This window comes from Neocloeon triangulifer, unplaced genomic scaffold (genome assembly GCF_031216515.1).
Source record: "Neocloeon triangulifer isolate White Clay Creek 2 clone unplaced genomic scaffold, ASM3121651v1 ptg000004l, whole genome shotgun sequence".
Taxonomy (NCBI): Eukaryota; Metazoa; Arthropoda; class Insecta; order Ephemeroptera; family Baetidae; genus Neocloeon; species Neocloeon triangulifer.
The window spans coordinates 1,748,056-1,775,865 of NW_026775547.1; the positions used below are offsets into that span (position 1 = coordinate 1,748,056).

A 27,810-nucleotide genomic window follows, 5' to 3' on the forward strand; every position below is an offset into this window, starting at 1 on the left:
CGACCGCAAATCAAAGAGAGCAGGCCCGATTTCAGCTGCGACCCCGCATGCGAGAGTGAAATTCTGCTACAATTCTAATTATGAATTCGTTCAACCCTAGCCCTGAGAGAGAAAAGTAACATGTGCCAAAGACACGCGCTTTTCGGCTGCAGAAAAATCGGAATCGATCGTTTTCATTATTCATCAGGAAAATAATTAATTACTTTCAAAACCGTGGGCGGTCTTAGCGAATACACACAGACAGCATGACACTCCGAAATTAGGCGGCGAGGTGCGGCGGCCATTCATTAATTTCAACCGATCGATAACATAGACTAGGGGAATACATTATTGTGCGCGCCCCTCTGCCCTCGCTCGCTCTCAACGTCGTCATTTAATTCGCATTTGCGGTGCGTGAGTGTGTAATAACCCTTGCTCGCCTCTAATGGAAGATATGAATAAGATATGAAGATGAAAGCATTTCGGAGCACAAGTGTCACCGCACGCGTGTATACGTTTGCGACTTGGTATCTGCGACTCTCTCCCTTTGCGGTGCCTTTGCAAGTGGCTGTGTTATTGATTTTGTTATTTGGTAAAGGTTATGTGCCATAAAAGAATGCCACCTGGGAAATCTAGAGTGGTGCAGCAGGTTACAAATGTTTGCGGTGACGCGCGCGCATTATGCCGAAAAGGAAAGTTGGCGCACGGAAAACTTCTTTTCCCGGCGAGAGACATTTCGAGGTCGCCGGCCGGAAAAGAAGAGGCGAAAGGATAATAAGCCGGGAAGGACGAAATAGGCGACCCCGCTTTTCTCCAGAGGTAATTCTGGGAAGCTCTAGATTGGGGTTAATTCTTTTGGAAAAGCATGAAGATTCTTTTTTTTTAAAACGATATTTTATTCTCATTTTAAAATGGGCTTTATTTTGATATATCAAAATTATAATATATATATAGTTAAATTTTGTATGTTGTCTAAATTTGTAATTTGAATAATATTATTTGTAACGCAGGAAAGGTAGTAGATGAAATTAAGTTACTTCAATCAGTAAACTGATTAGGTTCACTAACTATAATATATGATTTCAATGTTGCTTTTTATACTTTTAATAATATGTGATTCCAAATATGCCAAGAACAGAGTTATTTTAATATAATATAATAAAAGTTATCTAAATTGTAAATATGTAATTAAAATGAATTAAATATTAAAAAAGAAACTAGCAAGTAGTATTTAAAAAAAAGTATTTTAATAGACATTATTAAATTATATTTCATTTTTTTTAAATGATGTTATTATTGATACCGTTTGCTTTCCTCCATTAAAACCACCAATGGATCTCATCACTCATTCTCTCGGTGTTAACCACATTGATTAACCTTTTAACGGCGCGTTGATTCGCTTAATTTGCTCTGGAGCCAATCAGGCAGGGAGCCGGTTAATTCGCGCAGATGTGTTGCAATCCTCCGAAATCGATATCCACCGTGGTGCGGTTTGACGTCGCCTGCCTCTCTCGTGGTGTGTGTTCGCCGCCCCGTGTTTTTGATTGATACGTTTTGTATGTATCCCTGCAAGCAAAAAATCGAGGTTAAATCCGATTTAAAGGCTCTTTCGCTGTCTCTCCGGCAAAATCAATCACCAATCGCTGCTGCCGATTCATATCAACTTTTTGCTCCTCCGAAGCATCAGCTGGTGATGGTTGTTGCAGCAGTGTTTTGCTGACCGGCATTTTCCAATTAAAAATGATTTATTAGAGGTGTTATTAGTTATCACAGCACTGCGTTGTATTTTATCTCGGGCCAAAGTTAGAACGGAAAAGTTCTGCGAATAAAGTCGAAAATTAAGCGTCGCGCAAAGTTTGATGATATAAATTTGGCCAAACACACGTCATTAATCACGGCCGGTAATTGGAGCAGGTGTGAAGGACGTCGGCCGAGATGCGGTGGGTCTCTCTCTCTCAATTTATTTAACACTCACTCGGAAAGGTCAAAACGGAAAATTTTCGGAAACCGCCGCCTGCACTGTGACAGAGCGAGACGGCCCCGGTGAATAATTGCTTTTGCGCAAAAGTGTGTCTGAGGTTTCTAATAATGGAAGGCAGGTCACGTGCTGGAGAGGGTGTGGAGTCAATTTTGAGGGAACACATGTTTTTAATTAAATAATATTCTCGGCCCGTGTGTGCTGCTGCTGGCGAAAATAGACAGTGACAAGTAACAAGTAAGTTAACAAGTCTCTCAGCTGGAGAGGCTACACGTTCTCTTATAATATCCCAATATTTTTTCGAGTTAGTGTGATACCCAGGGCGTGTCCTCGTACTGTCAAAATCACGCAAATTGACAACATATTTATTCACTCGAGTGCAGAAAATTGCTTTCGAGCATCGCGGCGCACAGCGAGAGATTTCCGATTATTTTTGTAGGTCGATCGGTTTCTAACTCTCTTGTATAGTTGATTTTTTTTTCGCGAGCAAGAGAGAAAGAACGAGCGACACTCGATCAATTACGTTAGCGTCGATGCAATCATAATTTATCTCGCGTTGTATATATGAGAGTGGAAAATATGAAAGAAAACATGTTTAAGACGGACAGGACAAGATACAACTGTAAAATTTTTGGAGTTCCAGATTGGGTCGAGTATTTTTATTAACCCACGCTTTTTTATTTATCTAATTTTATTTGATTCCCGATCACCACTGGTTATGCAACTCAAAAACTATATATGATTAATTATTATAAAATAATCTCGCTTACTATTTTCAATAATAATAATTTTAAAAACTATTGCACTATTTGTAGATATATCATAATGATCGTGCAATGCAGAAAAAAACGATAAGTAAAATTAATATCATACACAGCTTTAGTTTTAAATGAAAACTTAATTTCTAATAGAAATGAGTGAAATTTTGCTCAATTTTCGTATTTTTATTGATCTTACAAGAGAATCGCCAAAATTGATTCACCTTTCTATTTTAATTTTTAATTTGACAAATTTTTGACAACAAATGGGATTTTTGTGACAAAATTTTATGAAAATTCATAATATGTTTGTCTTGTTTTATTTATTGAAAAAAAAAACTCAAGCTAATTTAAAGGTCAGTCCATCTGAAGAAAATTTAAGACGATCTTAATTCCCTGCTCTTCCCCATTTATCTTTATTTTTACTTCTTTTTCTTGCCCAACAGTTTGAAACAAAGGGGAGATCAATTGATTCCCTCTGCAAGCCCGACAACAGACAAAGGGAGCATCCATTAATTAGTCGCTCGGCGGCGTTGATTCTGTTTGCGTAGCCAGCATCTATCTCATCAACAGCACACAGGGAGAGAGAGCGAAGCTCGCCGTTGCCAATTGCAGAGAGAGTATTTCTTTGTGTGTGGCGGGCAAGAAATAAATTTATCATCAGGCTGAAGGGGATAAAAGCGAGGAAGAAATATGGCCTTCATAAGGTGCGACAGCGCAAAATAAATTGAGACAAATAGCCGAAAGCAGCGGCGCGCTGCGTTTCTAGGTAGATAATAGAATTTCGCACGGTGCGATGATCAGCGAGATGAAAACAAGCTGCAGAGAAAAACCGAGATTCGCCAAGTAATAAGGGAAATGGCTCTCTACACAGAGATTTGAATTGTGAATATATATGGAACGCTGCCAGTTTGCTGTGCAGTTGTTCTGCATGTTTTTTTTGTCTTTGAAAGAAAACAGACTTCATAAATAAATCTCAACATGGAAAGAAAAAATTGAAGCAAAAATTTCATGTTTTTGGTCCTTATGTGCAACCCCATGTCTTGAGCAAGAATAACACAAAAACTAAGAAAGTTTAAATGAAAATCGCAGCGACTAATAATATCATGCTTAAATTTTAGTTATCAGCCTCTATAGGGCAAAGCTGTTTTAAAGCAACAATTTTATTGTTATTGCAGCTCTTTCATTAGGTTAACGCTCTATAAAGGTTATTTTTCAATGGCTCTTTTAATCTGTCGAATTGATTATCTTAATTTTAAAAATTTAATTTCTTTTGTTCTGATATTATTAACAGAACTGACCTTATCATATAAGGTGAAGAATATTTATTTCAAAAGTGGACGTTTTCTAATTAATTGCTTCATCATTTAATGTGGAATAATAAATTATTGAGCCCAAGAGCCTACCCAAACCATATTGCGTTAACATTTTCCCTCATATAATTGGTAGCATCAAATACCAGTAATTTATTTTTTAACAAATAACAGACATTTAGTTCTAACATTTTGATTGAACTACTTAAATTTTCATGAAAAAATTTGAATTATTGATAGAAAGCTTTTGCACAATTAATAATAAAATAATAAATAGTTAAAATAAGAAAACAATTTTAAAACTATAATAAGCTATTTTATAGTATTATATAAAAAATTTTAAATTTTAATGTGGTTAAAGAAGTAATAGTATTTTGTTTTTCCTTTCCGCATGTTCTTAGCTATTCCACAAACAGTAAAACAAAGAGCTCATTATGCACGCACCAATTCTCAAAGGCGCAGCAATTAGCATAGGTCCGAAGCGTGCCGATCTTGATAACCAGCTCGAAATGTATTTTTAAACGTCGAGTAGGAGGAAAATTATTTTCAATCTGCATTACACACACAATATAATACATGTAAAAGAAGCGAGCTTTGCGCTTTTATCAGATGAGGAAAGTTAGGCTAAATGTCGCATATCGTGTCCTTTGGAGTCGCAAGGGTGGTCGGCGGCGCTCGGCGCTGGAAAACAAAACTGGCTCGCATCGCAGATATGCATCTCTCTGACTGAGTTTATTTACTTGACGACAAGAATAATGCTTCCTCTCAGAAAACAGAGAGACGATGCTGTGCACCAGCTTTAATCTGATTACGAGCGCGGACATATGCTCTCGGCCCCAAGAGGAGATCTCGAATCGCAGATAATCTCGCGTGTGTAGCTCTCTTTGTTCTTTCACTCTTTCAAAGCTGCGGAATTCAAAAGGAAAGACACGGAATAAGTATTGCTGAAAATAATTTGCTGAATAAATTTCAGGAATAACTTTTCCAACCTTTTTAATTGTATTAAAATTCTTGATTACCACAGATATTCTTTTTTATTAAGAATTTTTTTTATATTTAAATAAAAGGGGTTCCAGAAAATAAAAATAAATCGGACTTTAAATAATTATAAATCATATCACAAAAGGATCTAAACTTATTTTATAAAACTGGTTTTGAACAAAAACTAACAAATTAACAAAATCTCAATTTCTAGACAGCGGCAGTCATTATTTCCAAACTAGAAACCTTCGAAGTTAGTCAATTTTTGTCCTAAAACAATTTTCTGAAAAAAAAAAAAAATTTGTAAAGATCAATTTATTAGCATTTATACCATGAATTAATGATTTTCTGAAAGTCTCAAATCCCTTTCAATGCATTTAAGTAAATCTAAGTTAATTAAAAAAATTGTATATAACTTTCATTTTTGTTTCCAGCAAACTTGTCATGCCTTTTAATTATGAAATTTGTGGATTGAAAGCCGCACTTCCTCCGGTCAAAATTAGCATTTTCGGGTGATTAATTTCCACCTAAGCACGTGTGACGAGCCTTGTCGCGAGAATTGGGCGTCCTTGAGCGTTTGGATGCTGATCAGAATTCTAGTCGGCGTTTGGCGAACGCGCCATCAGCCTGATGGATTGCTGACAAACGCTTTTCGCAGCACAATGGCCACCGAACAGGCAGGGATATTTTCGCATTCCGACGGCGTTGATAATTGAATCTGCGAGGAAGTGGCTGCTGGAGCAAAGCGATGGATTTTTTTTGCCCGGCCGCGAACGAGAAAAAAGTTAACAGCAGGATGAGAGAGTGAAAATGAAAGAGCCGTGAGCAATCAGGATGTGAGGCTCATTACAAAATCCCAACAACGTACATACACAATGCGCTGTCATTAACGCCTTGCTTATTGAAATTAATGGTGCGCACCAAGTCTTGGCACATTGTCTGCCGAGATTGCGTGTAAATGCATAGAAAAGCCCCCCGACGCTGGAATTTGTGTAATAAAGGAATTATTGGAGTAATGAAGACAAATTGACGTTTTATCCAGATTGTAATTGATCAAAGCGTTCATAAGACTTGTCGGCCGTTGTAAATTAGTATGGATTTTTTTTTTACAATTTCTACGCTCTTTGTTTATAAATAAATTTGCCATCATGATAATTATCGTTTGTTTTATGGAAAATCCTGTTCAATCCTGTTATTTGAATATTAATTTTTTTTAAGACGTTGCCACTCGAGGAGATGAAAGAGCCAATTGTTTTTTAATATAAAAAACAATTTTTCTGCAACGAGGAAAAGCCCGATCTCTTCATTTCTATAATTTTTTTTATTTGGGTTTCAAAAATATCATCATCGTCAAAATAAGTTTTGCAAATTCTGACATAATTGGTTAAATCCGATTTTAAATGAGAATTTAAGGACTGAACATGAAAAATTGACTTAATAACCTGACGTACCCCTAATCAGGAAAATTTAAACTGGTAAAGCCGATTTTTAAGAAACTTATCTGATTTTATTTTAGAGATAAAATAGGCATTCAAGGGGCCTTTTTTCTTAAACAAAATATTCTCATTCTGAAATAAAAAAGCCTATTTTTCCACTTCACGATAGTATATTTCTTTTCAACGAATTCATTGGTATTTAGTTGCAGCAATTGAGGGGAAAACTGGAACGAGATGTTCGGCTAAACTAATTAACTAGCTTCTGAATTTTTTTTCTCTGCCGGCTACTATATTCTGCTAATTTATTGTAGAAATTTTACAGTCTAAAAAATATGAACAAATACATAATTAAAAGGAGGCAAAAAAAACTGTACTCTGTGCATCCTAAAAAATTCGTAAAATAGAAGTTTTCAACACTCAAAATTTATAATATTTTTTTTTTTCTACTTTTCTGAAATAAAATGCTGATTTTGGCTCATCTCTAAAAAACTTGCATGTTTTTTTAGCATTTTAGAAATTTACGCATTGCTTATGAAATTTAATATGATCCTATGTTCCAATAAAAGGATGAAATTCTTTTGATATCACAATTTCTCCAAAGCACCTTACTTCCAAAGCACTTATTTGCAGACAATCCATTTTCATTTCATATAGAAGTACGGCGTTGTGTAATGTAATTGGATCGGATCGTTGTAAACAAGTCTATAAAAAACGCATTCAAGTCGTTCCATTGACTTAGTCGTATGTCTGTGTGTGCGAGCATCTCTCTCTCGCTTTACGACAACATATCGAACCAACACTCGCATAAATCCGGAGTGAACCTCTCAAAGCACTCGGCATGACATTTGTGTGAACAATTGTCAAGCCGTCGCCGGCGTTGTAGAGGAATTCCCATCGATGCTCACCCACCATAATGAAAGAAACATGTAAAAAAAACAAGCATCAATGAGAGCAAAGAAAAGCTGCCGTGCAGAAACGAGAGGGAAAATAATGAGCCTCTCCAGCAGAAGTTTTTCTCTTCTTCTTCTTCGGGTTCAAAGATGCGGAATCGAATTACAATTGGGGGCACACTTGGGCTTTCTCGTTTTGCGCCGGCCGGCCTCAGATGTGGCTGGCCCGGTTTTCTCTAATGCTTCTGTGCCTCCTGTGTAATTAGATATTTTTGTCGCCATTATTAATAGGAGCGTCGCCGCCCGACACCAGAGTGTTGCTGCGCGTCTGTATGTTTGCTCGGCCACCGTCGGGCGAGGGAGAATTATTGCGCCCACATGTGCGCTCGATTTGACGGGCCAATTATCCACTCACGCACACAGAATCGCGTTGGGTCTTCAATTTGGAACACGACGAATGCCACTCTAACTTCATTCAAGCATAAATACTAGAACCGAAGAAAAAAAATTTAAATAAATTAAAATTCAACCAATAATTACTCTTTATTGAATCTCTTTTGATTCCATAAATTCATTTATAGCAACTGCTATGGTGAAATAAAACTTTTTATCATTAATTTAATTGTTTAAATGCAAATTTATTTCCGCAATGAAATCTGATTCCAAATTGAGGCTCAATTGGAAATTTTCAACATACAAATATGTAATTTTCTAAAGCTCTATTGATTAATTTATGAGCTTCACACACATTTGTTTTTCTAGTTATGCTTTTGAAATGAAGTAAAATTCAATTTTAATTCATATGGTCACTTAAAATCGAACGTGGAATAAAGAAATATTCAATGACCATGATTAAGTCATCTCCCAAAGAAAATTTTCACCTGTGCTCGCATAGAAAAATCAAAGTAAAAACTATTTAAAATTATCTTTAAGGTATTTTTTTTCTCATTAAAGGGTAGAGATTTTCATAGAGATATTATTTGACAAGTTTTGTCAGCAATGTTTTGAAATCAATACACCGGACTTAATTAACTCAGAACATTTAAGTAATCTTTTTCTACCTCTTTGGAATGAAGTGATTATCGTTTGTACTGCATAATGATGAATTTTAATCTTCAGTAAAAAACACTCAGATTCATTCCATAATGTAATGGGTCTTGTTCTGCAAAAGTACGTACTTATAAAATCTATAAAATCCGTTCTTGCGTGAGAAATAGCACGTCCTGAGACGTGCAGAAGACACGCCTAATTAAAGAGTACATTTGCCCGCGAGTTTCTGCACATGTAATGTGGAGCACCGATCTTGGCAGGATGTTCTTATTCTCTTGCGAAAAGAATCCCAAATTACAGAGGAGTCCCTTTTTCAGAACCAGTTAGCCTAACAAGATCTCTCCTCACTCGGCTCCTTAACCGGCGACCGACCTCCTCCTCCTCGTTTTATATAAAACGGATAAAAATGAACGAAAAAAGGGCCAAATTACAGAGCACGGCAGCGTGCGTGATTGTTTGAAAAGCTGCTTTTTCTCACTCGACGGTTTCTTTCACGAAACACAGCCTCGCCTTCTTGAGACGAGGTGTTAAAAAAGTTAATACGCCGTACACCTGCTGCAGGGTCGAAAGGCTGTGATTATCTTTTCTCTCTCTAGTATAGGAATATGAAAAAAAATTCTTGACTTGAGAATAACATGCGTCTCGGTACGTGTCTGTTTCAGCAGCATTCGATGATGTCCTGAAGCTCAACCAGCAGCAGCAAAACCGACCGGCCCGATGGCGAGATTTGCCTTTCACTGCAGCTTTGCTGGGATCATCAGGTGGGCACTTTGCGGCGGCCTCGCCACCCTCCTGCTGCTGCCCAGTCTCTCCAACACCTATGAAATGTGTAAGTGCCTAATTTTTTATTATTATTATGAATTTAATTTTTTAAGAGATTATAGTTTAAAAAGCTCCAAAGAGTTATTTATTGAAATCTAGTGTTTTTTAAGAGGCTAAATTTTTATATTTGGTGAAGCTCTGGAGTTAATTTGTCCAATCGCTGTGCACACATATTTATCTTTTTTCATAATAATCAATGCAATGTTAAGTGATCGCTTTTTTAATTTTTAAGTTTGCGATTTTTTGCTATATATTGAATTTGGATGTGATATAAGCACAGAATTTATGAAATTTAAGGATTTAAACTTGCATTACTTTATGAAGAGAAAATTAAACAAAATATATTTTTACGTAAATTTAATAATATTTTTATGGTTCTTAATTCAAATTAAATTATTTTTTTTTTTAAATATAATTTTGATTTATCTTATTATATAACTATTTTTGGAATTTAAAAATTTCAGTATAACTTATTATTTAGTATGATTTTAGTCTATAAAAAACTATTCAAAATCATGGCATTTTCTAATTGAATATAAATTTGCTACTACCTAATTATACTAATAGACTAATTTAAAAAAACATTGACAGGAATCGCTATTGTATTAAATATGGCTCATTAACTTTGATTCAATTCATGCGGCTTTATCGTCGGAATAAAAATTGTTGATAAAATTAAAAATAATGGATGATATTCACATGCTAACTTGCTTATGACATTTGCTGGTGCTAACTTAGCATGTGAATAACCCCCAATATAAAAAAAATTAGTAATAAATTAGTAATTTTAAATAAGTTTGGCACAAAAATCAAAATGTGACTGCAAGATTGTTTTGTCACCGTTTTCATTTGTACAGAATTATAATATTTTCTAACATTTATTCCCTGCATATTTTGTTTTTACCAGGATTTCAAATTAAAAAATCTTGTAACTTTTAATTGAAAATCAAGTCCCATATGACCTAAAATTACAAGTTCTGCTTGTCCATTTGAGTCACGTAAAGGGAGACGCTAAACGTCAAAATCGCACAGAAAGCCAGAAATTAATCTTCCGGCTCCGTCGGACAAGCCAGAAGCAAGAAGTCATGTTGTCATAATAGCAAAATGGGAAAAGCGGAAAAATCGCAGCTCAGCTGGCGAGCAGCAATCCATTCTGCGCCGGCACACAGAGAGAAAGAGAAGTGAAATTTTTGGCCCGCACTGCGGAGCCTGATTGAGGTATTATGTTTGTTCTGCGTTCTCCCTTTTTATATAGAAAAAAAAGTAATATCTCATCTGATATCTGGACCACGTAGCCGGCAAGAGCACACATTCTGCAGCACCCGAAAGAGATAGGTATTTATATATAAAAGCGGCGGCGGCGTCTTCTTGTTTTCATCCCCGAGGGGTGCGACTAGATATTGCCGCCGGATTATTATATTGCCACGAGCGGCGTAATGCGTTCCAGTCGTTGGATCTTTCTATTTGTGCGCCGCAGCACGCAGTGCGAAAAAAGAGAGAAGACGAGCTTTGCTCGACAAACATCTCGCCAGGATCCGACCTGTTAAGCAAACAGCAATATGGAAGGCCCAAATTAACACCGACGACGTTCCCGGCTCTGATTTTGTTCAAGGCTCTCCAGAGGGAGACCAAGAAGGAGAATAGCGTGAAAAGTTTTTCTGCCCTTAATTAGAGCTTTCGCAATTACGCCTCAGCTCCTTGTTTAACTAGAATTAATTGCATTTTTAACCAGGGACGATACTCCATTCTCTTTTGTCAGGCTACAGATGTTATTCGTTATAATTTAGCACAATTTAATTTATTTTTTAAATTAAAATAAAATTTAAATCTGTTTTTTAATATTTAATGCCTTTAATGTTTACATAATTTTTTTGTTCCAGTTTATTGACTATTTTAAATATTTTATTGAAAGGTGAATTTTATAAATAAAATTTCTTTTCTAATGCACAATCATCTTAAATTTATTTTGTTTTCATAATATTATAAATGCCACTGGTCCCACTAAACTTGTGAAGAATAAACTTTTTAAGATGAATCGATTTGAAATGGCAGTTATTATGCTGATATTTTTTCTCATTTCAATATAAATTTTTTAAATAAAATTATTTTAAATCATGAAAGAAAATGGAAATTTAAGTTTCAAATTCAGTTTTTGTAAGAATCCCAATTAGAGGAACGAACTAAAAAAAGAGCAATTCGCAATCAGCTAAAATTTATGAATATATTCTGAGTTCTGAGCAAAAGTTTTTAATTTCACAAGTCAAACGAACATTTTTACGATTTCAATAATTGCCTCTTCTCACGAGAATATCCGCCTTTCCCATAAACTCTCGGCGCTGCTTGCCCTCTCGTAAATCCAGACGTTTAATATTCAGGTTAGTGGAAGAGTAAAGCTCGCAAGAATTCCGCCTTTCTTTATATTCACTGCCGCTCCGTCTTCGCCGCCGCTCTATATTTTCCGATTTATTGGGAGTTAAAAATATTCCTTTCAATCGAAGTGGAATTAATCCGAGCCTTTTGTTTCACCGAGAAGATTATTCGTTCCATTGTGAGGCAGAGAGAGAGAGAAAAGAGCCGGCAAAGAAAAGAGGATCCAGAGAGGCTTGCGTGAAATAAATTCACGTCGCTGAAACTCGAGAAAGGATTTTAATTGGAGGCGCCGAGGAGGAATTCCTGGCCTTTTTCTCTTTTCATCTCGCGTCGCCGTGATTATAATTGCTGCGCTTTTCACTCTGCACTCGCGATGCATTGTTTCGCGGCCAAAGAGGGAAGATTCATAATATTCTGCTCGTTTCGAAAACGAATCTCGGTCCAGCTGAGAACAATTGGACTGATTCGACAGCTGCTGCAGGTGCAGCCAAACTTCTCTTTTGATAAATCACCCCTTCTCTTTTTCTTCCACCTTTTTACTTTCTTTCTTTCTTTCCTCCTTGTTTTATTCTCCAGCGAGAGCTGCAGGAAATTTATTTATCGCCTTGTGCAAGCGAGAGTAGCTGGCGGAATGAAGAGAAGCGAAACGTGTCTGAAATCATAATGGCCCCTCATGTTCGAGAAAAAGAGAGGGTGTCGGAGAAAAATAACACCGGCAATATTGAAATTCCCAATTTATGTCTCTATTTTAAGTGGCTGCCTTTTAAGAGACTCGGAATTAAGATGCAAAAGCTGTCGCAAAACCGGGGAGCGTGTTTTTTTTCCTTTCGGCGATGATTTGGGGCCAATAAAAACGCACCACCGTACTTTGGAGATTGTCCAAAAACATATCTACTAGACATAATAAGTCTGAATGGAATAGCCACAACACGCCCGTTCTATAGTATTATTAGTTCCGGCGGCACTTTCCAACTTTATCTCATCTTTTTTTTGTTTTTCTGCCATTTTTCTCGGCAGCCTTTTTACATGGTAATGGCTGCTATTTGCATTCAGCCGAGTTTGCACTTGATCATAAATTATTTCTGCCCGCCGAAACTCATTAACAGAGTCTGAAAGTGTTTATTTATTAATTGCGGTTCTTACGAAGTTTGCATGGTTGCTTATTTTCAGCAAGCATAATATCAAATTTTTACTATATAACATTCTGTAAGTTTTATTTCCACAACAAATATGCTTGAATAAGCCATTTACTCAAAAAATATCCCCTTTTAAATAACTTTTCATAAATGGCAAAAATTCCATTACCTCTTTTCTTGTGCGATTCAATTTTTTTTATCTGAAAATATTTGATTTAAGAATTTTGTATATAGATAGATGTCCGATGATATATCATCTGCCTACAATTAGAGATTCTTATGAGGACGATATCAAATTGAATTTGTCATTTACTCATCAATGCCAAAAATTGAATTTATATATTATTTTATAAATATTTTTTTTTAGGAACAAAAATATAATATTCAATGTTAAAAAATTCAACGATATCAAAAAACGTACTTTATGATAAAATATAAACAAAAATCAAATAAAAGTATTAAAAAGTTATATCTTTGTAATAAAAAATAACAATGTTATCATTTTCTTCATAGTAATTTTTAGTATTTTTTTTTTAAATAATACTTACATACAGCTAGCCACATCTCAATTGAATTTCCTCCAATAGTTCAAAAAAAGATGGAAAATTAAATAAATCGAGACATTATTATCATTGATATTGAAATAATTATATGTATTATCATTTAAATATTTGCTTAATTTAGCCACTTTTCGGTCAATATACTTGCACCGTCTTTCAATTCAAACTTACGTTCGATCTGTTTGTTTTCTATATTCTCGCCATAAAATGTTTTCACCTTGGCTGGTGTGGCAAAAGACTGCTCCGTGTAGAGCAGTAAAATCGGAAGCCGCCTCCGGCAAATCCCCATGCGACTTGCTGCTTCGGCGAAAATCTCGTGAAAAACGACGCCTGCTCTTCGCAAGCAAGACTGGGCGCTCACTTATGGTTTCCTGCCCGCAACAAACAAGGATAAATGGGAATATGAAAGTCTATTTCCCAGAGCGGGCTGCGCGTGGCAGCCGTGCTACTGTCGGGACGCACTTTTTCTATTTTAGAAGTCCCGCAGGAGTTGGGCGAAAAACTAAATACTCGAGCACACACACACACGAGCTTCCTCCAGCCGCACCTTCTTCCGGGAAAAAGTTGCTTTTTCTACTCCCAGCGGGAGTATTAGTAGTGATCCTGGGAAATTAGGAAATATTGCGCACATTTGTTGCGTCAAACGGTGCCGCTCCCGTGAGCGTGAAATGAAAGCCGTATTGTTACTTAGACTTTTTTAGCGGGAATGCTATCGGAAAAAATGGATACACATTTTCTGGATATATTGAAAGATATTTTTTTTATAATAATCCCTGTTGAGTTATTTTGTTAGAAATTGTTGGTTAAAAAACACCATCAAGAAAAAATTAAATACTTTTTTCATTCATATAAAGTTTGCATTAAACAGCTTTGCTCAAATAAAATTAAATAATTAAATTAGCAAGGTAGAAAATTGATTAAAGAGAAAAAAAATTCTGGCTTCAAAAGTCATTAATAAAGTTGATTCTATCAAATAAGTTTATTTGACTGTCTTAGAACAAGGAGGTTTAAATTGAAATCACATCTCTGAATTGGTTAGAAATTATTAAAATTGTTGTGGTTTATAAAAATGATTGAAAGGTTTTATTAGATTTGGGACGTGGAATTGTGAAAGGAATACTATTAGCAAAAATGTTATTAATTAAATATAATTTTTATTTACTAACAATACAAGCTAAGAAGGAAATTAATTTTCACTTTATCTTATGAAGTTCTGCCAGTGAGCGATTCTATAATATTTATTTTAGCTAGCAAATTAATTTTGAAAATGCCAGATTCATTAATGATTAGGAACGTCTCGCTAACATTTAGCTATGAAATACGAAAAATTAACAAATTTAATAAAATAACGATTTGAGGATAAAAATAAATATAATAAATTATATATAACACAGTCTGTTATATCTAATTTAAATTTATTAGCTTTATAAATTTTAGCATTCATTTATTTTATGCAAAATATTATCTTCTGTTGCATATTTTATATGAATATTAGCAAAGAATAGCCATAAGCGGCTGAATTGAAGGTATCGAAGACAATAGGCCGTATCGGTTTCAGGCACGAGGAGCTTATTATGATTCAAGGCACGGCAGGGCTCGCTGAGAGATAATGCATTGGTACATTGTATTGTCGCTTCCTGTTGCTGCGCATTGTCCGGCAATTTATAATCTTCGACACTATGTTCGAGAATGTATTCCGATTTAATTATTTATCAGCGGATAAAAGTGGTACAAAAAGCGGCCGCGACGAAATAATAATCCTGGAGGGGGAAAAACTCTGGGCATGCTTTTGCTCTTTGCGGTGCGAGCGGCAGAAAAATGGCCAAACAGGAAAGCCATAAATACAGAGCATTTGCCGGCAATGTTTTCTGAGCGAGAGGGAGAAATATTACCTCGGTGCGGCCACGTTGGCTCTCTCTCGTACATCACACATAAGCCATTAGTGAAAAGGAGGACATACGAGCGCGATTCCGCAGGGACTTTCGGGAGTGCTAAAATGGGGCTTTGTCGGCGTCGTCGCTGGAGAACTCGCAAGGGACCGCAGAATTTTTGTTCTCCGCAGATGAAGGGGCATCGCTAAAAGCAGCGCATTATGTTTTTATTTTTGGCTCTCATTACCGAAAAGAAAAAGATTCGTATGGTTAAAAGGGAAACTGGGAAAAAGCGAAATTAGTCTCATTAGTGAAAGTAGTGTATCCGAGGGCTTTAGTTGTAAAAGTTTATTATTTGCTCATATGCTTTCTGGACCTTCAAATTTTCAGTTTTTCTCTTCTTTTTTTTAATGCGATTCTTATAAAAAAAGTTATTAGTTTCTCTCGTTTAATTTTTTTCTAGTCGACTATAAGTTTGTTTTTATTATCTTGCTGCGATTTTATTCTCTATTCGTCTGTGGATTTCAAATTAGCCTTACAAGTTTCACTGATTGTGAGAGCTTATGGGAATAAGGTTGTGGTAACACAATTTAAAGTATAAAGAACTATATCGTGATGAGTGATGAGCGTTGCTTGAGGTGGACCAGTCTCATTGGTTTTATAGGTCATAAAGGTTATCAATAAGTATGTGTAAAAATGTGTTTTTATTTTGCATTCTGTACATGAACCAAGAGAAAAATGTTTCCTGTTTTATTTTATCTTAATTTCATTAATTTCATTCCTTAAATTTGAAACAAATTGACGATGGAATAACAACAAATGATGTTCTTGAACAGGAGTCAGGAGTTATTTTAAAATATAATCCTCTATTCAAGAAAAGACCAAAAATTTATATATAATATTGTTTATACTAAAGATACCAATAAGAACATAATTTATTAAAGATAATTATTTTTTTGGACATAATTGAATGTAAATTTTTGTCAATATAGCTAAAATAAATGGAATATATATTTTTTTAAACTAATAAAAATTTTTACTTATAAAGCAAAATATAAAAATGAAAAAATTATAAATTGTTACTTAACTTTTTATAATATTAATTTAACAACTTTTACTTTGTTACCACATTTTGATCACTATTTTTGCCACGCCTCTTCCTTTAAAGCACTGAAAATGCAAATGATATTATAGAAATGAAAGGAAAATTTCCTTCTATAAACACTGCGAGCATAACAGTTCAGTCTCGACCCCGATTTCACGAAATTCATTCCTGCAACAGACTGATTATCATTTGAACCAAAATCGTAATTTGAGACGTGTACCTCATCTGTCGATGAGGGCTGGATGTTCCCATTGTTGTCTTTTCAAAAAACAGCAGCCATCATTCGCCGGAGAATTTTGCGTCTGTGAAACGCACCAAATCAACGGCGTAGCAGGGCAGCAGCCGTTTTTATCTTTCCACATGTCAAAATCATCCCTTGCTTCATTTCTCCTCTCTCGATCACGTTCAGCTCAAAAATCTAGAGCAGAAAAACGCCATTTTCATAGATCAATACGCTGGAAATAATAAATTTCCGCTGCTCTCATCCGTCACCGCCGAAGAACTTCTCTGCCCTTTTTTATTCTTTCTCGCGTCAAACAAAACACGCGAGCGGGAATTACATATTAAACAGGATATTAAAAAGAAAATCCGACGCTCTCGTGCTCACTTCGATTTTATAAATTTTTCTCATGGTCTCCGGAAAAGAGGGCGTCGGGCGCGAAATGAGGAATTGGCATCGTAGCAATGTAGTCGGAGCATGATCATGAATAATATGTCGGCCTGATTGGCTGCATATTTCGACGAGGGATTTATGGCCGCCGAGGTCTCGCATTAAAAAAGTACCAATGAATTCTGTGAATAATTTAGTGGCGCCCGCACACACCAGTGTAGCTCCCGAATTTGCATAACACAATATCTGGATGCGTGGCGAGGGAATTCGTCCGTGCATGCAGCGCCGCCGCCGGCTCGCCTGAATTTATGATTTGTTTTATCCCTTTGTCCGGTGGCCGAGCGCATTTTCATAATCCACCCATAAAAATTGTATTTGCTGCGCACACATTTTATCGGCTCTCTCTTTTTTTGGTGCAGAATATTTGATATTCAGTGAAAGAATTGATGATCCGATTACTGATACTTCATAAAAATGTGTTATTTAATATACAGCTGCTGCTGTTAATAATGTACCTAGTCGTTAATTAAGTATCATAAAATATTAAAATTTTTATAAATCAGACAATTTTTAATTGATACTTATATCGTTTATTGGCTTATATAAATAACAAGAATAATAAATAATTGTATTATATGACAATTGTCTTCCCAATTTTTAAATTTTTTTATATTTTATTTATAATTATTAGCAATCAGAACAGAAACAGGTGGTTTGGTTTTTAATGATAATAAAAATAAAACAAAAAATATTTGTAAAAATTTATATAAGTATTGATAATGAAATTAAAGAATAATGTTGTAGTTTGTTGAAAATAATAGATATGGAACTCTCTTTAAGCAAGACTTGACAGTGTATAATATTCTCTAAGATTTAAAGTTTCCATGTAAATTTGTTCTTAAATTTAATGTCAAGATCTCATCACTAATCAGGAAATAAATAAAATCGAGAAAACTTTTTTTTTTAAATCAACAAAATCATTTTTAAATGGTTTTATCAGTTTTTGTAGCACACAATTCTTTTTAAAGCATTTAAAAGCATATTGATTTGGCAATTTAATTAAAATTTCACGCCCCACACCATCGCAAATGTGACCGCACCGATAAAGCCCCCGTGCATCTCTTCACCTGCGTATCACAGCAACTCCCAAATGCAAACGCATGCAATCTGCGCTGTCAGTCGCGATGATGGATTAACACCGAGAGCTGGAAAATAAATCGAGCGGCAACACCACCATCAACTTTCACCCTTTCGCTATACACGCTGCAAGCATATTTATTTACGAATTTATTTATGTACGCGCTGGGCGGCCCTGCTGTCAAAAACAGAAAAAGAAGCGAGTCTGATTCATTGTTGCCAACATTAGGGCCCCCGGTTAATAATTAACCCGGGTAATTTCCCTTCCATTACACCTCTGCTGCAATATGGCCAGCAGCTGGGGCCGAATCGCTGCATAATTCAGCTTTGAGCTTCGACCGGTTCCGGCCGGGCTATGCAAAATAATGATGACGCGCTTAAAGCTGCACCGTCACTAAATGTGCCTCCATTAAGCTTGAATTCGCGAATCGATTGGAGAGGAATCATATAAAAAAAAAAGGAAAACACGAGAGAAGAGTTTTATTTATTTATTTTTCCAGCAGTCTGCTCGGCGCCGGCTGACGAGATTATTCTCGCGCTTTTGATAAAGCTGCTGGATGCGTTTTTGTGTGTTTCTCTCTGGATGGCCGGCACAAGCGGATACTTCCTGCGCCGCGCTTTTAAGCTGTAAACCCTTTCTCGTTATCTTTATGAATGCAGACACGTGTAAAACACGCACGTTGCCAGAGTGGGCAGCACTTAAAAGGGTGAATAAATAGACGTGCGTAACTGGCTGATGTGGATATACCGCGTTATCCGACCGGACGCACGAATGTTGCGAGATGCTGGGTGCTTTATGGAATTTTAGAGGGGAAAGTTATGATTTTCTTAAAAGAGTAATCAACATTGGGGTCATTATCCTGAATGCATTAAGCTAATATATTTTTTTAATTGCATAATTGTTACTTTTTATATTTTTAAATTTATGCAATACATATGTCTTAATTAAAAAATGTAGCCAACTTATTTATGATAATGATTAATAATTTTTTTCATTAAATTTAACCTCACCAAACATTTAGGAATTAAGAAAAATGTCAATTTAGAGAAGTTTTAAAACTAAATTATTGAATCCATGAATATGTTATATGTTGTCAGTCTCTATTACTCATTATTAAATATATTTAATTATTATTAGGTAGTTAACATCATTAATACAAAAATTATCTAGATGAGGCCCCCTTTTTTGTAATATCTATGTTCATTCGTGAAAATATCTATAAGTTTAAGTTTACCTGACTTCGTAGAATTTTTTTATATTTTGTAGATTCATGGGTAAGAAAAAATTTTGAGTTACAAGTTGCATTTCAAATACAATTTTTTGACTGTAGTCAACAAATAAAATAATGCGATAAATAAATTACTTTTTATTATAATAGTTATTTTTTGTATAATATAAAATATATTATAAAATTATTTTAAAATAAGTAATAAAGTATTTAATTTTTTAAAATGTAGCTTTTACATGTTTTTGCAATTAAATTTGATCACTCATCAATCCTGAAATCACTTGATCGATATACTAATGAGAATTTGATGTTCATTTCAGCCCAATGCATCGCGCCAATGGGCATGGAGTCCGGCGCAATCCGGGACGAGGACATATCAGCGAGCTCATCTTTTGATAGCGGAAACGTGGGCCCTCAGCACGGAAGGTAAGCGCCATTTCACAAACATACACATAGATATGCACGCATATATCTGCTCCTAAATCTATTTCCCCGCCCGGGTTGTGCACGCGCGTCGCCGACGAGACGCAAAGTTTGCCCGAACCCTTTCTTGTTTGTTTGCATTATTAAGGCAAACAAACAACTACTGCAACACCGGCGCAATGAGTTTCAACCCCGAAACAATACGACGACGGCGGCGGGCCTCGGGAGTCCACGCAGTATCGATCGCAACGTTAATATGATTTTTTATTGTTTCCGTGTGGCGAAGTGACCCGTAAGAAAGATGCAAGGAGTTTCCCCTTTTGCAGCGAGCGTGTGTGTCGGCTTCTCGCCCCCGCTGCCTGTTTTTTAGCACCACGTCCAGTGTATAAAGAAGAGAAGAAAGAAAGTCCCCGGCTGGGCGAAAACGTTTGATGGCCACAGACTAAAAGGGACGTTCTCGAAAACGGGCCTTGACCGTTTCAAAATTATCTAATCGCACAGCTCAAAAAAAAAGACCAATGAAAAAGCCCTCAGGTTTTTTTTAAACTCAATCTTAAATTTGATAATTGCATATTGTGCCAATCTGTTTTGAAAATATTTATAGACTGTTTAAAAAAAAAAATACATTATATTGGAATATGTTTTGAATAGTTTGGGTTGTATATACTTAATTTTGAAGACTTTATTTCTTTGTTGATCGTAGTACAGGAAAACAGTCACCTTCAAACTATAAGTTGAGGATTCACAAAGTTTAAATGCAATAAAAGTCATATTTAATATTTCTGAATGGAAAACTTTTTACTTATCTAAGGATTTTTTTTTCAATTTGAATTTCATTTAACAAAGAAAATGTAATTTAAATAAAAGTTTAAGAAATAAATTGTAGAAAATTTGATCAAGCCCTTTATTGGGAAGGTCCTGAGCTCTCTCTAGTGCAAACGCGCGCGGCTCTTTTTTCGCCAGTTGGGGAGATAAAAAGCGGCGACCGGCCCTTCCTCCGAGGAGTGTTAATCCAAGGCTGGCGCTCTCTCTCTCTCTCTCTATTAAAGTGCATATGTGCCGGCCCGAGAGGAAAAATCATTAAAAACAGGCCTCAGGTGCGAGAGAGAGCAGCACAGACAATGGCCCGGGCGAAAGTATGGTGCGCCCTTATCGCGCGCCAGGGAGAAATGTTGTTTCCCGTTTCCTTGGCAGAACAGGAAGCGGCAGAGATTAGGCCGCGCGCAGGGTTGCATACCTGCCTTCTCGTCGTCCGCGTGCTGGTGCGTGAGATATTAAATTAAATGCAATTTGCTCGCGCGCGCCCCGCGAAACAATTCCACTCTCCGGCAGAGCGTGAAAATCTGAATGTGGAAAATGGAAAATGTCAGAGTGGAGAGCAGCATTAAATGTGAAACTCAAGTTCATATTCTGAAGCAGACAATTTGAGGTAAAAACAAAATGGAAAGTGAGAAATATTAATATTAAACGTGAAAAATGACTTTCGCTTAATTTTTCCTGAATATTAATTTTAATTTTATTTAAAAAAGTATTAAATATAGACAATAAATCCTTAGGAATACAGAGGCTATAAATTCATTGTAATGCCAACTTAAAACTGCATAAAATGTAAAGCAGTCTCAAATTTCCAAAAATATTCTCTATATTTTTGAGAAATTAAACAAAACATTTAATATAATCCAACTTTTTTTTATTCAGAATTTCAGATTTCAGAATGACTGTATTAATTAGAAAAATCTATATCAATAATTAATTTTGGACCAAATCAAATAATTTTTTTTTTAATTTCCAAGTCAAAATTTGACATTCCACCAGAAATATATCTTCTATTTATTTTTTAATTTTTTTTTCTTTTCATTGTAACCATTTTCTTCTGAGCCCAAGTGTAATTAAATTTAGTGCGTGTTGTGTAAACTGCGAGGCAGGCGAGCAATTTCGTTAGTTCACGGGGCACGTCGCTGCTCTGGCTTGAATTATGGCGGCGCACGCTGTTGGCGCGGCGTGTTTAATTTTAAAACAAATCCACCTTGTTCCTGCCGCTCTATTAATAAAATATGAAATGAAAATGCGAGCAGAGTGGTATGTGCGTCGTAGCTCTCGAGCGCAGCTTTTCGGGGGATAATCAGTGCAGCCCCTAATCCTTCCTATCTCACCACGTCATTAAATTTGTAACTCAAGAATAGCTTCACGGGAGGGGCACGTGGGGGCAGAAAAGAGTTCTAACAAATGACTAATGATGGGATGTGCGGCCTGTTTGAACGTGGAAAAAATAGCAGAGAAAATATAATCATATTTCGGGTGGCGGTTATGTTTTAGTTGTGTCGCCGTCATTAGTACACGAGCCCCTTTCGGCACTTACCAGACATCAAAAGTGCACTCTGTTGAAATAAAAGTGACGCTTTCAGTACTTTCTTGATATTCACCCGTTGTAACACATACAAGAACAGCATTTCTTTGTAATGAAGTTTATTAAATTAGAAGAATATATTAAAATGAAAAAATATTTATACTAATATCATATCATTATTTATTTTTATGATATTAACATATTTTTAAAAAAGCTTAAAATTGTAATTTTATTTAATTAAATATTTATTGGGGTTTTTTTTTAATTTTTGTCATTTAACTTTAAGATGTAAAATTTAACAAAGTATAACAATGGTTTTAAATTTTATTTAAAAAATATATATAGTACCATCAAGATCATGTGATAATAATGTTTCTTGAATAATAACTCTTATGTACACCCATAGCTGCTAAAAGAGTTTTTTTATGTCCCTATAATTATTATATTAGGATAAATGGTTATTGACATCAATGATGTTCTTCAATATAGAATTAATAAAAATAATTTTATATATATTTATTTTATTGCTTCCTACCTGTAATGAAGACTCAAAATAAAAATAATAATAAAATAAATAAATAAGATTTCAGCAGATTTTAGAGAGTTTTTTTCAGTAAAATAATTTGTTCTTTCCATTAAAACATTTTTCTCTCTGCAGCTGGATAAAAAAAACTGGGTCGAAGGAGGAAAACAAGTCGTTCTCAACTTCTTGTGTATACCTTTCGTTTTTTAGGATTAACCGAGCCAATCTCGGCAGATCTGGCATCGGACCAAAAGCGATAGCAAACATTAGCTTTCGGGGGAGTTAATGCACCTGACTGCACTTATTTCTCCGCTGCTCATCTCCTCGGGGTCAATGCGGCGTCTGCGGACTAATGTTTTATTTATCGCCCACAGTCTGTTTTATTCATGTTGCTAACAAAATCAAACCGCACCCCACTCAGCTGCGAGGGGTGAATCTGCCTGAGCAAGAAAGCCCTTGATTCGGCGTGACTTGGCCGGATGCTTTTCGCAGGAGGGATATAGAGATGCATTAGCCGGCGACGCCTGCCACTGCGCCGGGTATGCAACCGGGCGAGCTGCGGCGACGGCCAAAAAGCCTACTCGCTAGCCCGGGGCGGAATTATTATTGCCGGAGATTTATTCTCACGCGTCCAGCAACTCTGATTTGTATCTCGCAGAGCTTGGAATAATGTTGTTTTTTATTTCGCCAATTCGATTTAACGGGTGTGCTGAGTTATGAATCATCTTGTGTTCACTCACTTTTGAAGGCCACCGCGCGGCATTCCGCTGTCTGCTGAATTTATGCCAATCGTAAAAGGTAGCCAATGGATTTCTCTCGTTTTCGCGAATTAATGTAATTTTTTAACCATCCGCTTATTTATTTTATTATTCCGTGCAAAATAAAACCGGACAAACTGCTTCTGAGAAGGGAACGCCGCCAATCTCCAGTAGTCCAAAATAAGAAACGAAGACAAATATTTTCGTAATCCCACGATCCTCTGATTTTATGTTAATATAATAATATAACCTGCCATTTTTTTTTTATTAAGTGACAATACGATATCATTAAAATTTAATATTTTTCAAAATTCACTCCATTTTTAAGTTCACCTCTTTCTCATTTTCAACTAATTATGAATCAATTAAAATGAGGTTGACACTGATACAATTTGAAATGTTTAAAATTGAGGAATTTTAATTTTGAAGGGAAATTATATTAATTAAAACTGCAACCAATTTTTAAAATTGAAGTTTTTTAAATGAAACCTGAACCCCTCCCTTTATTAATTTGGAGGTTAATATTAGAAAAAGATAAACAATATCTCTTGTTAAAATTGTCTTCTCCTCTATCTCAATTTGTGCATATTTGACAAAAATCGGTCAATACTTTATGGCGATGTTCCCCAGTGAGAAGGAATTATGGTGGAATTAATGGTCGCCCGCCGATGTCAAACAAAATTTGGATTTCACCTGTGATGTATCGTTATTGTCATCCGGCAGCTTAATAGAACGGATTATTTATTTCGGTCTCGCAGCGACAAAAAGCTTCTCTGGACCCGCGCTTTGACTAATGTTGCACACGCGTCAATACACGTACGTTGGCGGCGCTGCTGATAAATAAAAAATTGGACGAGACAAAAAGTGACACACGCACGTCGAGACGCTTTTTACGCGGCCCATTCAACGCAGCTGCCGAGGCCATTTGTTTATTTCCCAGTCACTATGTGCACCGCAAACACAAACAACCAATAAATTACCTGCCTAGAATATTTTTTCCATCTAGAAAATTGATTACTGTTGGTGAAATCAGTGATGTTTTTAATGAATCTGTTTACTTGGTTTTTAAAATGAAAATAATTCAGAAAAACATTAATTTATAAATTGAACTAGCATAAATTAATTCCATTCAAACTAGAAAAAAATGAATGGCTCTAGAAAAAAAACTTCAAATAATTTCATGCTATGGCAAAAATTGAATTTGACAAAGAGAATTTAAAAAAAAATTCCTTTAAAATAATATAAAGTTTTTAGAAAAGACCAACACTTATTAAATGAAAGGTTTATTGACAAATCTCAATTTTTTTTTTTAACAAAATGGGAAAATGATATAAATTTGGCAGTGAATATGATATTTTGTTAGAAATAAAAAAGTCAGCCAAACTGTTTTTCAAACGTAATTTGCGTCATCGGGCATGCAATAAATTGAAAAATTAGTCATAACAATTTATTTGCTAATAAATTAAACATCTGCCCGAGCAACAAAACACGCGTATATCTTCCCCGGTCACAATCAATTTACGCTGGCAACAATCTGGTTTGCGTTCTTTGAAAAATAAAGAAAGCCCCTGCCGAGCGGCTTTTCTGCGAAAACAAAGAAACGCGGCGGGAGCCGCTTCTCTTGCATTGCGAATCGGCCGTAAATCGTCCTCCATTAAAGGCATAAAAATTGATATTTATTTATTCCGCAGGCTCAAAGGTAGGGAGTTTAATTGTAATTTATTGTGGCCGGCAGCTTTGCGCGCACTACAAGATCCAGCATATATACCGGAATTATTTATACAATGCACACGCGGCGAGTCCATAAAGCGGCGGCGTCGGCGTAACTCGCGCACACAGCACGCGGTGAAATGTGTTCGCCGTGTGCCCATAAAACAAGCTGCTTTAATGTTTCTTTAATACGGCAGTAAGGGCAAGGGCGTTTTTGTTTCGCGAGAGCGCGGCCAACGCTTTGTGCCTCCTTTTTTGCCACCGAATTTTCTCTCCAAAGTCACAAAAGCCGATCGAGATAATTTTCATTCCGGATTGTTGGCGGATAACAGGGACAGAATTTCTGAAAGGCAACACCGGCCTATAAATTTATCTCTGCCGTAAAAGGTTAATTTGAGCGGCACACGAGAAAATACACCAGTTTTGATTTTTTTCTTTCCCTTTCTTTAGCTCTTTTTGTTTTGTTTTCGAAACTGAAGTCTGGTTTAATCAATTTTACTGCTGCCTTTTTTACTTAAAATTGTGTAGTGTCTTTTGATAGAACGGATATATAATTTATGAAGCAAAACTTTGCAGAGCAAAATTTAAATAAATAAAAAAATCTTGTACTTGGGGATATATAAAAAAATTTATTTTATGTGAATTGTTCAATATTTTTAAATTATTTTAATTATATTAATTATTTTCTTTTAAAATAATTTTTCTAATTTTAATTAATTGAATTTTTTAGTAAGAATTTATGGAATTCAATTTTATTTCATTTTATTTTATAATAAAAATAATAAAATATACGTTTTCAATGCACTGTACTTGAGACGTCTCGTCTGTTTTGTGACAGCAATGGAAATTCAATGTGCATTGCACGGTCGAAATTTGGTTGAATGTTACTTTTATTCTTTAAAACTAAAATTTCTTTATTTCAAAATTAATGTAACTTGGTGCCACTTGGTGCATAGCATAACCTTTTTTAATTGCAATTTTCTTATAATAATTGGTGTAAATTAAACAGTTGCTCTGACTTTGAGAATACAAGTAATTCCAATTATTTGGATCTTTTACTGGAATTATTGTAAGTAAAAATTTTCACTGTAGATATTTTGGATATTTTCATAAAATTTTCCGTCTTTTTACCAATTTTTTGAACCAAAACCAACGAACAATAAGAGAGGATGAATTTTTAACGAGAGCTCAATGGCTTGAAAAAACTTTGGCCCAACAACTTGGCGACGACGACAAGCATCGGGGCTACAACTTTGCGAGTTTTTGTCCGTGTCGGTCGTGTCGTCAAAGGAAAACTTTCGACATCAAACCGTCCATGATGAGGCGGACGGAAATTCGCCGTTCGAAAGACACTACATGCAAAAGAGCGAGGGACGCAAATCCGGCCGTTGTAGTACAACTTAAGATTCGCTGCGAGAACGAGACAGCAGAATGATTTTAGCCTTTGTGTTTCGCTGCGTGGCCTATGGATGGGAGATGATAGCAGATACACGACTTCTAAATCTAGCCGTGCCTGCTCGTGTTCGACAGGTTCTCGGTTCAAAAGGTCAACAGGCGTCTCTCTCTTTTTTTTCGCCGAGCGTGAATCGCAACGCCTGCCTTGTTACATGGGTGGAAATGATGCCGGCGCCGAATAAAATTCTGCACCGGATTGCATGGGCGTCGGATTATTATTTTATCTTGTTTGACATTTTCACGCGTCGGTACCTGCCGGCGTGGAAATGTTTTGTTATTATTAGCCGTGTGAAATACAAAATAATAAAAGTGTCAGTGGGGAATGTTCGTGTGTGTGTTTTTCGGCGTTTTTTTTTCACATACTGGTAACGATACGCCCATAAAAACTTTGTTATTGACACCTTGTGCAACAATAAACTATTTATTGGCAGTTGCTTGATCAACACCCGACCCACCCAATTTCCCAATTTTACTGTCGTTGGAAATGCAAAAAATTGTCCAGAGAGACTATAAAATACTTTAATGTTAATAATATTTGTAATGTGCTTTAAAAAAATTTTAATTTTATTAAGTTAGTGTGATTCATATTTTTCCAATTAGTCTTTTTATATAATTGAATATAATTAATTTTATTTTCCTTTTTTATATATTGCATTTTTAACTCATCTTTTAATTCTATTTTTACTATTAAATAATATTGAACTAGAAGAACTAATTAAAAATATTGATAATAATTCCAATTCGTACAACCCCATTAATTTGGTTCCAGGGTTTTCATCTATTGGATCATCGTAGGCTTCGAACTTAGTCGAATTTTATTTCTTTAGATACGCAAGCACCATTTGTACGAAATTAACCAACGATTTAATTAAATAATGAATAAAATAGATGTTCTAAAAGCCTTCCTGTTGATATATTCTTAGCCCCAATTCAAAATTTTTCAACATTGATTTATTATGGATGCGTGGCCGCACTAGAAGATGATTCTAGGAAAGAAAATATGGGGCCGAAGGGATTATTATCAAGATTGGATTTTTTTTTAGAAATTTAACTTTGTGTCTTATGAAAATTTTTTTGTTTCCCTTTTCCCATATTTAAAATAAAATCATCCCAAAATTTAAGGCTCAAAAGTTAACAATTTGCATTTGAAATACTGTTTAACATAACTATTAGATAATAAAATTTGGGATTCACGGACATAAAAATAACCAAATCTTATCATTACTCCTATGAGAACATTGCTAGAGCCTCCTTGAATACCAATAAGGAGACAAAAACCTTCATTATCAAAACAAAATACCTATAACGTTTGTCCATGAAATCTGCCTTTGGGTAATAATAAAAATAATTGAATATCCTATTATCAAAA

The 27,810-nt window shown here is 35.5% G+C and overlaps 1 protein-coding gene across 3 annotated transcripts in view; it reads left to right on the forward strand.

The window, feature by feature from the left end:
* Nucleotides 1-27,810, forward strand: part of LOC132193556 (discoidin domain-containing receptor 2-like) — a 124,598-nt gene that overhangs the window by 67,920 nt on the left and 28,868 nt on the right. For 2 of the 3 annotated variants that reach the window (XM_059614300.1, XM_059614302.1), the window contains exons 3-4: nucleotides 9,051-9,214; nucleotides 19,546-19,651. In XM_059614300.1, the coding sequence (XP_059470283.1) occupies nucleotides 9,103-9,214; nucleotides 19,546-19,651 (218 nt within the window). In that variant the 5' untranslated portion in view covers nucleotides 9,051-9,102. Of the gene's footprint in view, nucleotides 1-9,047; nucleotides 9,215-19,545; nucleotides 19,652-27,810 lie in introns of all 3 variants that reach the window. The other variant, XM_059614301.1, reaches the window with a different exon arrangement.